General features: G+C 37.0%; 1 protein-coding gene across 3 annotated transcripts in view; it reads right to left on the bottom strand.

Moving 5' to 3' along the window:
• LOC149801784 (unconventional myosin-Ie-like) overlaps positions 1-14,567 on the bottom strand; it is a 149,003-nt gene that overhangs the window by 76,449 nt on the left and 57,987 nt on the right. For all 3 annotated transcript variants that reach the window (XM_089956128.1, XM_089956130.1, XM_089956129.1), the window contains exons 6-10: positions 13,348-13,437; positions 8,510-8,587; positions 6,651-6,735; positions 5,399-5,502; positions 2,254-2,386 (exon numbers count right to left, since the gene is read on the bottom strand). In XM_089956128.1, coding sequence (XP_089812254.1) covers positions 2,254-2,386; positions 5,399-5,502; positions 6,651-6,735; positions 8,510-8,587; positions 13,348-13,437 — 490 coding nt within the window. The remainder of the gene's footprint in view (positions 1-2,253; positions 2,387-5,398; positions 5,503-6,650; positions 6,736-8,509; positions 8,588-13,347; positions 13,438-14,567) is intronic.

The following is a 14,567-nucleotide window of genomic DNA, read 5'->3' as shown; positions in this document are numbered from 1 at the left end:
CCCAGCAGAAGGTAAAATCAGCCCACAAGTCAGAATGAAGGTCACATGTGATATAGGAGAGAGCTATCTTGCAACAGTGTTCTACACTGTAAAACATGATCGTACACATGTAGGGATGTAAGGAATAATCCATCTAGCATCCATGTTGATTTTTAACACTGAAGACTATATTTATCATGAAGATTTACCATTTCTTTTAAACTAAATTACACATTTTCAAAATCTATTTCATTTTTTTCAATCATTTAAAGGTTTTGTCTTGCAAGCAATAACCAAGCAAGAGTAATGGATCACTACATCAGCATTGTTAGTCCGTAAGTCAGAATGAAGATCACATGTATGATCATTGCTGTCAGTGTCACTGTCAACATCTTACCAGCTCATGGTTAGCTATCATGATTGCTGTGATGGTCACTGTCAATGTCTTTGCTATAATAATTGATGTCAGTATCAATGTCAGCATCTTAACATTCTATGGTTAACTATCGTCATTGCTATGAGGGTCACTGTCAGCATCATTGCTATCATGATTGCTGTCAGTGTCACTGTCAGCATCTTAACATCTTATGAGGATCACTGTCAGTAACTTTACTATGATGACTGATGTCAGTGTCACTGTCAGTATCTTAACATCTTATGGTTAGCTATCACCACTGCTGTCAGTGTCACTGTATGCATCTTACCATCTAATGGTTAGCTATCACCATTGCTGTCAGTGTCACTGTTAGCATCATACCTAATTATGGTTAGCTATCATTGCTGTCAGTATTACTGTTGGCATCTTTGCTATCATTATTGCTATCAGTGCCACTGTCAGCATCTTTACCATCATTAATGCTGTAAATTTCTCTCACAGCCTCTTACCATCTAATGCTTAGCTATCATCATTGATGTCAGTGTCACTGTATGCATCTTACCATCTAATGGTTAGCTATCACCATTGCTGTCAGTGTCACTGTATGCATCTTACCATCTAATGGTTAGCTATCATCATTGATGTCAGTGTCACTGTATGCATCTTACCATCCAATGGTTAGCTATCACCATTGCTGTCAGTGTCACTGTATGCATCTTACCATCTAATGGTTAGCTATCACCATTGCTGTCAGTGTCACTGTATGCATCTTACCATCTAATGGTTAGCTATCATCATTGATGTCAGTGTCACTGTATGCATCTTACCATCTAATGGTTAGCTATCACCATTGCTGTCAGTGTCACTGTATGCATCTTACCATCTAATGGTTAGCTATCACCATTGCTGTCAGTGTCACTGTATGCATCTTACCATCTAATGGTTAGCTATCGCCATTGCTGTCAGTGTCACTGTATGCATCTGACCATCTAATAGTTAGCTATCACCATTGCTGTCAGTGTCACATTCAGCATCTTACCATCTTATGGTGAGCCATGTATGTGTGTGATTTGGATTTTTAATGTAGCTTTAACAATTTTTCAGTTATATCGCTACGAAGTCTGCAGTGTGGCAGTTTATAGTGATGTATAGTAGTGGTGCATGATGTCCCACCCAGTCACATTAACTTGGCCAAACAGTCCTAACACTAACCTCTTAATGCTGAGCATCAAGCGAGGTAGCTGTTAGTACCATTTTTATAAGTCTTTGGTATGACTCGGGCGGGGATCAAACCCACAACCTCCCGCATCCAAGGTGGACATTCTAACCACTAGGCCACTGGAGCGGTCTTGGTGAGCTATCATTGTTGCTGTCAGTGTCACAGTTATTATCGTCGCTATCACCAATGCCATTAGTGTCAATGTCAGCATATTTGCTTTCATCAATGCTGTTTCATTCACAGCATGTTACGATATAATGCTGGGGTTGACAACTGACAGCACGTGTGCCACATCAAGAGGTGTTGTGTGGTTCATGAAGGGCAACCAAAAATCTTGATTTAAACAGTGTTACTCTCCTACTGGTGGCACATGCTTGTTCATTTTGTAATTAATCTGGAAAAAGTGGCATGCTATGTAAAAGATGTTGCTGACCCCTCATCTAATGGTTAGATATCATCATTATTGTCAGTGTCAGTGTCAGTATCATACTATCTTATGGTTAGCTATCATTACTGCTGTCAGTGTCACTGTCAGCATCGTTGCTATCACCATTGCTGTCAGTGCTGCTGTCAGTATTTTATCATTTTATGGTCTGATATCACCTTTCATCAGTCATAAGACTTGCTTTTGTTGGCAGTACACTGTTTTTTCCAAAACATTCTACCTAACAAAACTCACATCCACTGTCCCCTATGGCAGCATAGTTCCCATTCTCCACAAAGCTAATGTTACCCAGGTGCAGGATACCCATTACAAGTGATAAAACATCTTCTATGGTCTGTTCATCTAGGCCTATCACTTTCATAGCATGCTGAAAGTATACACAAAAGACTTACTAAGCAATTAACAAAGGTTCTTAAATTAGAAGGAACTATGTATGAAATAAATACAAGAAATATTACTTTTATTTTTTAAACTTTATCCTTTATTTCATGTACTCTTTGTATAATTTTTTTTACCTTTTATCTTTCTTAGGCTAGATATAACCATTGTCTTAAAACAAACAAAAATGAAACAAACAAAATTATATTTTATCGATGCTTTACATTAATCAGCATTTTATAGCTAGGATCATGCTGATGTGTTGTTAAACATTCATACAATCATACACACACACACACACACACACACACACAAACACACACATACATACAAATCCATCCATCCAACCATCCATCCATCCATACATACATCCATGCCGAGTGGTCTAAAGCGCTCACCGTTACAGATCACTGCCATTTCACCTCTGTCTGCATGGGTTCGAGTCTTGGGTTCAGCCAATGTGGGTATGTGAGAAAGCTTGCCAGTAGCTTCTTGTTGGTCGGTGGTTCTTTCCGGGGTTTTCCCAGGTTCTTGCTCTACCAATAATACTGGCCGCCATGTATAGCCTATCCTGTGCTGAAAAATGGCGTTAAACCCTACAAAAACAACTCTTATAGTCACTAAAAGGGCACAACTACTCTTATAATCACTAAAAGGGCACAACTACTCTTATAGTCACTAAAAGGGCACAACTACTCTTATAGTCACTAAAAGGACACAACTACTCTTATAATCACTAAAAGGGCACAAATACTCTTATAGTCACTAAAAGGGCACAAATACTCTTAAAGTCACTAAAAGGGCACAAATACTCTTATAGTCACTAAAAGGGCACAACTGCTCTGAACATAATGCATTAAAAATGAGTGGTCACCATACATGTCTTCTGATGATGACCATGACTGTACTAAGTTTCGCAACTATAAACTGCAAAAATAGTTGCATTCATGACTGCTCCAGTGGCCTTAGTGGCTAAATCATTCATCAGGGATGCAGGAGGTCATGGGTTCAAACCCCAGCTGAGTCATACCAAAGACTTGTAAAAATGGCACTAGCAGCTGCCTTGCTTGGCACTCAACTTTAAAAGGTTAGTGTTAGGATTGGTGTCAAGATAATTTTGTGGCTGGGTAGGACATGATACCACTTGTTTTCGGCATGATTCCCCAGTGACAGACATCAGTATGAACTGCCACAATGCAGACACTGTTGCAATTCACAAATTCTGTCATATACTGCATCTATGTTATGTCAAAAAGTGAAATAAATCTTTTAAAAGTCAAGGGAGCACAAGGATTTGTCAATATGTACATGTATAGATGACTATAATATGTAACAAAGTTCACAGTGATAAATTAAAAATGTAAGACAAGTTTTGTTCAGAAGATTCCATCTTACACTGCCTCAGTGGCTGGAACAAAGGGCAATAACTGTAACAAATATTTCAAGAGTACTGTGATTTGTCCACTTGTGCATCTTGAGATGATGGGCACAAAACGTACAAAACACAAAGCATACAAAGTTTTACGGCAATCCAAAGAATTTATGAGATTAGTTGTATTCACAATATTATATCAAATACCAGATCAAATTCCAAATCAAAAAAAGGCCCCAGGTGGTCAAGTGGTGTAAATGTGCTCACTTTCATAGATCACTGACATCTCCATATGGGTTCAAGTCTTGGGCTCTGCATAGGTGGGTATTTGAGAAAGAGTGCCAGCTGGTTCCCATGAGTCAGTGGTTCTTCTTCAGGTTTTCATGGGTTTTTTCTCCATTGAATTTACTGATCACCACGTATAGTCTATCATGAAATTTGTTGAAGTGCATGTCTTCAGATGAACAAAATATTTACCAAGTTTCATGGCAATCCATAAAAAATTGGGGGACTAGTTAAAAAGATTATGTCATACACTGCATTCAACACAAAAAGCAACAACTCTCACAAAACAAAGATAAATCTGAAGAATTGACCATAACATTTATCAAGTTCATGGTGATAATCAAATCTGTAAGACCAGTTGCATTCACAAGATTCTGTTAGACATTGCATTCAGTTACATGTCCAACGCTGGATAAACTCAAATAAAAATTGTGGGGCATAGTGATTGTTCTGGTGATATCTATAACATTTAACAAGTCTCATTACATTAACATGACCAGTTGCACTAACAGGACTGTGTCAAGAACAAACTTACCATTGTAGATAAATATAGGCCTGTGAACATCACAAATCAGAGGTATGCTCAGTCCAATTAATTCAAAGGCTGTTATTAAGAAGTACATCAACTGTATGCTCATTCATTCAGGATTTACTGAATACCAAAAGTATACTGTCCAATGGCAAACTACATAGACCGATATCTGCCTTGCATAATGTGCTGCAGATCTATGTCTATGCAGTTTATTAAGAGTGATCAGTAGAACAAACACAGACCCTGATCTGCCCATGCATGTGTGTTTTTCATTTTGCATGATCATATGATGTAATTAGCCTTCTGTATGGAAATACTTCACTTTTTCCATTGCAAGAACAACATAACAGACCGCTCCGGTGGTCTAGTGGTTAGAGCATCTGCCTTTGATATGGGAGGTCATGGGTTCGATCCCTGGCAGAGTCATACCAAAGACTTATAAAAATGGTACTAACAGCTGCCTCGCTTGGCATTCAGCATTAAGAGGTTAGTGTTAGGAATGGTCGGCCTGGTGTCAGGATACTGTGATAGTGCTATACATCACTATAAACTGTCACACTGCAGACATCATAGTGATATGACTGAACAATTGTTAAAACTACGTTAAAAGTCCAAATCACACACACACAACAACATAATAGTAGTAAGTATATCAGATAATATTTACTTGAGTTGCTTTCTCAACAAACAATAATACAAGTAGTGCCATTTTAAGATGGGAGAAACATTTAATGCCTACATTAAAAAAAGAATATTTTAAAAAGTAACTGTAAATTAGTAACTGAATATAATTGTCGCAGCAACAACCATACCAATGTATCTCTGTATTCTTTCACATCATCGGTTCCTTCCACGGTGTATGTTCCACCTTGATTGAGGTAAGTGTAGTACTGTGGATCTGTTATCCCCATGTTTTCTGTAAATTAAATGTCAAACTGTAGAGTTATAGTGGGCATATGATATACATACTCACAAGTCTAACTGCATAATTTCATTATAAATTCAAATCTTAAAAACTAAATTATTGTACAAATCATGTATGTATTTCATTTTTGTACAGCATGTTCCTAACTATATAAAAGGCACTGTGAAACATTTAGATATCTATGTATATATGCAGTGTTCTGGCTAGAAAGAAATGGAGGGGTGACCTACCACACTCCTCAAAAGGCATGACCCTTTGCCCTCCCACCCCCAACTATGCACACCTCTGCCTTCCTCAATTGCAAAATTAGGCATCTTTGTAAACTATGTCATTTTCCACATGCCTGATTAAAAAGGTTTCTGGATGGAGTTGCAATGTGACGACATTGACTTTACCCATCTCCCTCTCCCTTCCAAATTTTCCAGTAGTATCAAAGACCATGCTACCTCTTGCCACAAACTGCAAACAATGCAAGGTAATGTTGACTGCATTTTGTGCAGATGAGGCACATGCCAAATTGCAATCACTGCAAGGTGATGCTGACATGCATTAAAATTGATAACAGCACTTGTTCAAAATACATGTGAGAAATTTAACCAGCGTTCACAAATGAAATGAACAAACTAAAATTGTAAATGAAACCATGTACCAATTACCAAGTCAGAAAAATGAAGTCCACAAAATGAAAAAAGAAAATGTCAAAAATATCACAGAATAATCACCAAGTAAGCTTACCAATGACTTGCAGAAACCATTACTCACAGTGATATACCACATTGGTTGACTGATGGGTAGAACAAAAAATGATCTTGCTGGACATAACAGGCTATAGCAAATTACATTACTTGTGTTTGCAGTGAAAGCTTAAACTGGTAAACAGCCAATATACAGACAGGCACCTAGTGTTGAAAAGTATGTCGTATACACGGAAAAGAACATTTTGCATCTTTTCAGGAAGGATGGATTCGAGAGGTAGAACAATTTATTTCCTAAGGATAATCTGACTGTGTATAGATATCTGAAATAGAAATAAATAAGCAGGATTGTTCATTTGCTCTAAATTAACTAATGTATTGTTGATGAGATCCCACTCAAAGAAAATTATTAAAATGAATGAAGATTTTTCCTCAGTTTTTCACCTTTATGTGCACTATCAGCCCCGGCACAAATTTGGTAGAATATATGAAAGCTCCTCTCATTCTCGTTTTGACTAACGACTCGGGACTGTAAGAGATATAGAAAATTCATCAATAAATATATGGAAAAAAATTCTGCTTTTTTGTTGTTTCTTTTATATTTTCAAATGTTATGCAAACGTTTATCACATATATGAATGCAAGATTCAATTATTGCTATTTATTTTCAATGAGTTTCAGTAAAAGGAGATTTAAAATAACTTAGACTTGATGTGGTGTGTGTGTTTGTCAGTGTGTGTGCGTGTGTGTGAATTCTTGAAAATGATGCTGATGTGAGTGATGTTGAAACCTTGCATCTAGTAAATTTCTAATAAGATTTTATAGATCTACACAATTTCAATAATTCACCATTTTCAAACATGGGCAAGTCCATACTTTTGTGAACAGCTGTTGTGTTGTTGTGGGGTTTAAAGCCATTTTTCAGCACACGATAGGCTAAACATGGCGGCCAGTATTAATGGTGGAGGAAGAACCCAAGAAAACCCTGGGAAGAACCACCAACCCACGAGAAGCTACTGGCAAGCATTTTCACATATCCACATTGGCCGAATCCTAGACTCGAACCCATGCAGACAGAGGTGAGATGGCAGTGATCCGTAACGGAGAGCACTTTAGACCACTCGGCCACACGGGGCCCCCCTTTTGTGAACAGTAGCCAATCCCTATGTATGTGAAATACCATCTATGGTCTCTTACATGTCAAGTTTAATTGCAAGCTGCACTATTCCATATCTGCCATTGCATGACACTCTGGCAGATTCAGGTCGATACAGTTTGTTGGGAGTAATAATTAGAACAAACAACACCGACCGTAAACTGCTGACACAAGATATGACAGAAGATCAGAGTCTATGTTTGCTGTTACATTCAACTTATTCCCCAGTATATTCTATAGTAATGACGGCTTCAATGAATCTGAATCTTGAATTTTTATCCATCTGTAAACACTGCACATCACCTACTCAAAATACTTTTGACTGAAATGTGCTTCTTACAATTCTCTTTACCATCATGTGACACACTGAAGTCCATACAGAAAAGATAGCCAAGGCATGGTATTTGCCCAGTGTTAATCACCTGCATTATTCTGTTTAGAATTTCTGTAGCACATACTATTTTGCCTATCAAGACATAATCCTCATCGGCCATTTGTTTCAAAATCCGAATGGCAAATCATAATGCATGGCTGACATAAATTTTGACTGATCAAATATTCAGCCGATTTTGTGATACAAGTGCTTAGGTAAACTTTGACTAAATTAGACATCATGTGATCTAGATAAAATTCAAGACTTAATCTGACAGAAATGATACGTGGTTAAAAACTGGAACTACTGTCAAAATTAGAATGGCTGACATCTCTGGTATAAGGCTGATAATGGTATGCAAATGTTTCTCTTTGCTCTTGATTTTTTCTTCCATAAAAGGACTGAATGATAAATCAAAGCATATATTGTACATACAGCTTACGCAAACACAAGTCAACACATAGACTGTTTAAAACACCTAACCTTTTTTGTACAATTTCATGTTTTGTTAATATAAACAATTATGTTTTGATATAATTCCTATGAGTCACCAAAACTGAACAGATTAAAAGTGTCTTTTATCTTTTTCTTTTTTTTCTATGGTAAGATGATACAGTATATACCCTGGTCTCTCTAAGTTGGAAAATTGGTTACATAAATATCTTCATTAAGAATTTGTTTCCTAACCTGTAATGATCATTCTGCATGCAAATATATTGCGCAACTCTATCCAAAAAAAGTGAACATAATGATAGATTTCTGACCACCTCTAACCTTTTCTAGCAGGAAGTTGGAGATCTTTCCACCATCTGGTTCACCTCCTTTGCTGAACTGGATTTCTACATACTTCCCCTGAAATATAAAAGCATTCAATATCATATTCCAAACAAGAAGAACCATCAAAAGATCTCCTTTATTCTCTGTAAATACTTCAGACCTCTCCATCACATGGTCTTTTATTACACAAGAGTCCGTCAGAGATTCTGTGAGTGTGTGTGTGATTTGGATTTTTAACACAGCTTTAACAATTTTTCAATCATATCGCTACGATGTCTGCAGTGTGACAGTTTATAGTGATGACTAGCACCGGGGCATCATGCCACAGACATGTAGCATGATGTCCCACCCAGTCACATTATCCTGACACCAGGCCAACCCGTCCTAACACTAACCTCTTAACACATTAACTCCTAGCAACGACTTTATGGGGCAGGAGGTAGTAGCCTACTGCCGAGCTCTGTAGCATCATGGTCATGCATGATACACTAAAGTGGGTGGTATTATAGAAAGGTAGACGGATGTAGCTCTACAATGATACCAAATAATCTGGAATATCTAGTTGCACTACAAAATACAGATAGAAAAACCTCATTTTTTGGACCTGACTTTTTTTTACCCAAAATTTGCCCATGGTCGGAACCTCATTTTGTGTCTGGATTTTAGACTTTTTGGTCTCAGATCTAAGGCAAACCGGTATGAACTGCAAACACACAGATGAGCCTTTGCAAAAAGTAGGATAAGATGGGCATTTGGAATAAAGAGTGGTCTCCATACAAAAATAATGGCTCTGTTTAGCAAAAAAAACTGGGCATTTGGTGTTTTCAAGTCTATTCAGAAATAGCTTTCAAAATGTGTTTCCTACTCGATTTTTAGGCAAAAATGACAAAAAGCTCCGGGGTTAATGTGTTAATGCTGAGAGCCAAGCGAGGCAGCTGTTAGTACCATTTTTGTCAGTCTTTGGTATGACACAGCCGGGGATCGAACCCACAACCTCCCGCTAACCACTAGGCCACCGGAGTGGTCCCCTCAGGGACCAATGCTCTACCAGCTGAAAATGTTTTCCAGGAATCTATTATAAGTATTGTAAGTCCATTTCTTCTGTCCTTTTATTTGTTTTAACTGCTGAGTATTGAACCAAGTCTAGCTTCTTCTGAATTCCAACATACCAAACCTGGTAACACAATTATTTTCTTAAATGTCTGAGTTAACATGTTCACTAAATGACAGTACACATTTGACAGTATGTGCAGTACACATGTGTCATTGCCTTGAGATTTAACAGTCTATCATGGATAGAAAGTCATTGAACTTGCCTCAGACAATGGCAAGATATACCTATATGCTATGCTTGCTTAAATCTATAATCAATATTAATTTTAAAATACAAAAAAAAGGTAATTAAGTGGTATCATGCATGGTATTTAACAAATATATCCACAAAATGACTTTGATTTTAACAAATCTAACATAAATAATTGCTTACAAGTTTTGTCAAACTGGAAACACTAAAGATCTACCATAGCATAATGGTTTTTTACTGATTGCTCCTAACAAACTTCACAGACATAGATCTGCTGCCTTATGTGATGGCAGATCTGGGTCTGTGCAGTTTGTATTTGAAGTGAGTATATACAGTATTCATTCTTGCATGTGTCATCATGCTCACAACCAAGTACAACTAAAAGACAAAGTCAAGACCTTTGACCTTAAAATCATTGTCAGTGTACATTCAAACTTGTCTCAATGGACTGCAACGAAACACAAGGTATAGTCAAAGCTCACCTGTATACGTAAAAGTCACTGTGATCATTAGATCAATGATATACACAAATGCAAGCAATGACCTTTGATCTGACCTCAAGGTCAGTTAGGTCTGGTCTTCATAACTCCTTCACAAAAGTGCAAATATGTTGGTGGTCATTTCTGCAAAAGTTTCACTCAGAACCAAGTAAATATGGAGATAAGTGTTTTGGTGAAAACCCCATGTCAATGCAACCATTCATGCAAACAAATAGTGATAAGATTTTCAAGATGGCCACTTTGAAGCCATGTTGGTGGTCAGAAGAACACCACCTTCATTCAGAACAGGCTACATATTGCTACTAATGTGCTTAGTGAAAACCTGATGTCAATAAGAAAGAGAAGCTGTTATAAGAGTATTCAAATTCTGAGAGTTCACATTGGTAACATTTGTATTCTGGACCAAGTACTTACAGCAAAAAGATGTTGTAGTATAAACCCCCATGTCAACATGAGTGTCCCTTGAAGACAAATAGGGGGCCGCAAGTGAACGTGTGGTCTAAAGTGCTCACCATTATGGATCACTGCCATCTCACCTCTGTCTGCGTGGGTTCGAGTCTCAGGTTCGGCCTATGTGGGTATGTCAGAAAGCTCGCCAGTAGCTTCTCATGTAGAAAGCTTGCCAGTAGCCTCTCTATGTGGGTATGTGAGAAAGCTTGCCAGTAGCTTCTCGTGGATCAGTGGTTCTTTCTGGGGTTTTCCCGGGTTCTTCCTCCACCATTAATACTAGCCACCATGTATAGCCTATCTTGTGCTGAAAAATGGCATTAAACCCCACAACAACAACAAATCAAGACAAATAGTGATAACAAGAATTTCAAGATGGCCACCACTGACCAAGACCATTTTTATTTAGGAAACATTAAAAGTCTTAGTAAAAACCCCTTGTTCTGGAGAAGTAGCTATAACAAGATTTTCAAGACTGTTACTATGGTAGCTGTACTGTATTTCCGATCAACAAAATTTTCAGTCAAGACCAGCTTCATATTATAAAAAGTCTTATGACTTCCAATTCTGGAGAAGCATCAAGTTTCAAGATGGCCACCATGGCCATAAAATGGAAGGTCTGCTTAATACTATTTTGAATTAAGAGCAACAAGACACTATCAGAAGTCTTAAAGGATGTCCAAGGGTCATCAATTTCATTTATAACCAGCTAGATGTGATAAAAAGTCACGTCAATACTATCACCTAACCATGATGAGTAGTGATAAGATTTTCAAGACAGCTGCTGTGCTGGCCATATTTGATGTCATATTGGCACCATTTTCATTTTATTTAGAACCAACCAGAAGAAGCCTATCAGTGAAAACCCCATGTCAATACGATCATATTATTAAAGAAGAGGTGACAAGAAAATTTTCAAGAGGGCATTCATACTGGATATCCAAAGTGGCACCATTTTCATTTGGAATCAATTAAATCTAAGTATTAATGTGCATGGCAATCCTCCAGTGATATTAATGAGTACCAGTATCAACATAAATTTAAAGTTTCATATTTTACATAATACTTGAATATGATTTAATTTCATAACCTTTCACCCCCTCCTTCTGGACAAAACTTGCATGACCCCAACATGCCTTGCGAGTCAGAAATAGCTGCCAAAAACTGCCATATCTTGATTCATGCCTAGAATCTTGTAACTGCTTAGCTTTTTGGGTCAAATCAGTCTCAAAAATGGATCTGATATTTGCCTTGGTTTGCATGACCATAATGGAAATGAAAATGGACCTCCTCAAAGGAGAGTTCCCAAATTATGTAAAGGGAGCCATTTCTTCTAGCATGTATATACAAGTGGTTGGGATGTTATCAATGACTTCAATGATGTGTGCTTATTATAACACGCCTTATCCTCATGATATTGACCCAAATAATAATTGTCTGGACAGTACTGTGCTACCTTAATTATGGTATTATTCTGGTAAAGAGCTTCTTCAAAATGAGAAATAAAGATACCATTCCATACACTGCATATACTAAATTACAATGGAAACCAGGAGAGGCATCATATGCATGCAATCTGATGGAATAAAAGGCAGTATTAAATTCTGATACATACTTTTCATGCAGATCATTAATTTTATGTTCAGTCATGAAGTGTCACTGATGCTACAAACTACAATGGCTGACATGCACATCGTCATGTTATGACCATAATATTTATAAAGTTCCATGACAATCTATCCAAAAAGTGCAGGACAAGGTGCACTCATGATGGAGTCATACAATGCATTAAAATGAAAAAGGGCAATAACTCCAACAAAAATGGCAAGAACTCCAACAATTATTTTAAAAATAAAGTGATTTGTTGATATGCACATCTTCTGGTCATGGCAATAATATTTACAAAGTCTTCATGGCAATCAGCTGTCGGACCAGTTGCACAAACATGTGTCAGATGGAAGGACAGAAGAATGGATGGACATTAACATTATTATAAACACCAACACCTGCAGAGACATAGGTATAAAAAATAAAATCTTAATGATCCCACTTGTTTCATAAAGTCTCTTCTCTTGGAGACTCAATTTAAGCTGGTTACCAGGTTCTATTCCTGTTAATCCACCAAACTACAACCCAATTTTAAAATTCTTTGCATTCTGAAGTGGAATGCTTTTATTGCAATTATTCTCAAATTAGTTTTGTTTACCTGTATGCAACAAAGTCACTACAACATTTAAACAGTCATCATTTATGTAAATAACGGTATTTCAACAATTATTAACACTCTTTATCCCCACACCATCTGCAGCAATCCTTGATGTACAAAATGAGTACTGTGAATTCAATTAATTTTTCATGGCTGTTACAAACAATAAATTTCACTGAGAATTTATTGGTAATGGCTCAACAAGCAGCAATATAACTGAGAAGGCATTAGGATCCCTTTCCCATTAGAGGCAAATCCCATGAAGAAATTTGTTACCACAAAAATAAATAAATTCACATTAGATAGGACTGCGTAAGTTAACTGCTTTCCAATTAAAGTTCAAACATATAGAGGAAATCCATGTGAAAATGTAACTCACAAATCGACTGGAATTGTTATTTCTGACTGTCTTTGCATTTCCAAAAGCCTCTAATAATGGGTTGGACTCCAAGATAATCTCTTTCACCCTCTGAAATGGAATAATACACTTTTATTGGATCATGATGGCAAAAGTTGAAGCTGAAATGATTTCTTCGGTCTAGAAAAATAATATAGATATTGTTTTAGCCATTTTCACAGCTACTTGTTTTAGTTAACACCCTCAACACATTACAAGTTTCATAGGTATTATCAAAAACATTAGCCTACTGAGCTAGGTTTAAACTGGTCTTCATAAATTGTTTGACCTAGTGCCTCATTAATTATCAAATAATTATTATAAATCACAATCACAAAATTCTGTGTCAAAGTATACGAGGATGAATAACTAATTTGTCAATGTCTTACTAAAATATATTAATCAATTAATTATAATATTAATTATCACTTAATGACTGTAAACTACAATATTTCAACATCACTAATTGTTAATATGAGCAAATTAGCAACCTTAACTATAAGCAAATTAAAAGGTGCACCAAACAAATGGCTGGGTGTGTGTGTGTAGGTATGTCATTGCACACTATATAAAAAAATGCAATGGGTGCTTGTATTCGAGAAAATGCATAAAAAAAGTACCATGAACAGTACATTAGATCCCAGTCCATGTTTAATGGTCACCTAAAGCAGGTACTAGTAGGGAATGGTAGACTTCAGAGATTATTAACCAATGGTCACAAAAGGGATGCTGTATTGAACTAAACATACCATGCAGAAAATATATATTTACTAGACTTACATAAAGCATGACCTCTGACTTTAGACCCTAGATTCTTTATTACCCCTGTGCATGCCATCCAAAGTTTGGTCAAAAACATGTTCTAAGATCAGTAATGTTTTGCAAAACCAATCTTTCTTTCAGCCACAATTACAATGACCTTAGACCTTTTGCCCCCAAAATAAACAGACCTAATCCATATATTAAGTGCAAGCCCTCTGCAAACTTTGGGAAATCTGAGCCGATAGCAGGTCCTTGTGCAGTTTCCAGTTTGCTATAAGACCAGGGGAGGGTTCCAAGTGAAGTCTCCATAGTGGAACTAGATCTGCAGCCATGTTTTGAGTTCCCAGGAGGCTGAGGTAAAGGAAAACCAACAACAAAGTCATCACCATAAGAATCGCTATGACAGAATCTCAGCAGTCCTGTATTGGAATGTGAACCAT

The sequence above is a fragment of the Sinohyriopsis cumingii genome, chromosome 4, assembly GCF_028554795.1.
Source record: "Sinohyriopsis cumingii isolate HCF-2022 chromosome 4, ASM2855479v2, whole genome shotgun sequence".
Taxonomy (NCBI): domain Eukaryota; kingdom Metazoa; phylum Mollusca; class Bivalvia; order Unionida; family Unionidae; genus Sinohyriopsis; species Sinohyriopsis cumingii.
The sequence above is the reverse complement of the archived record's forward strand: the minus strand, read 5'-3'. Positions and strand labels throughout refer to the sequence as shown.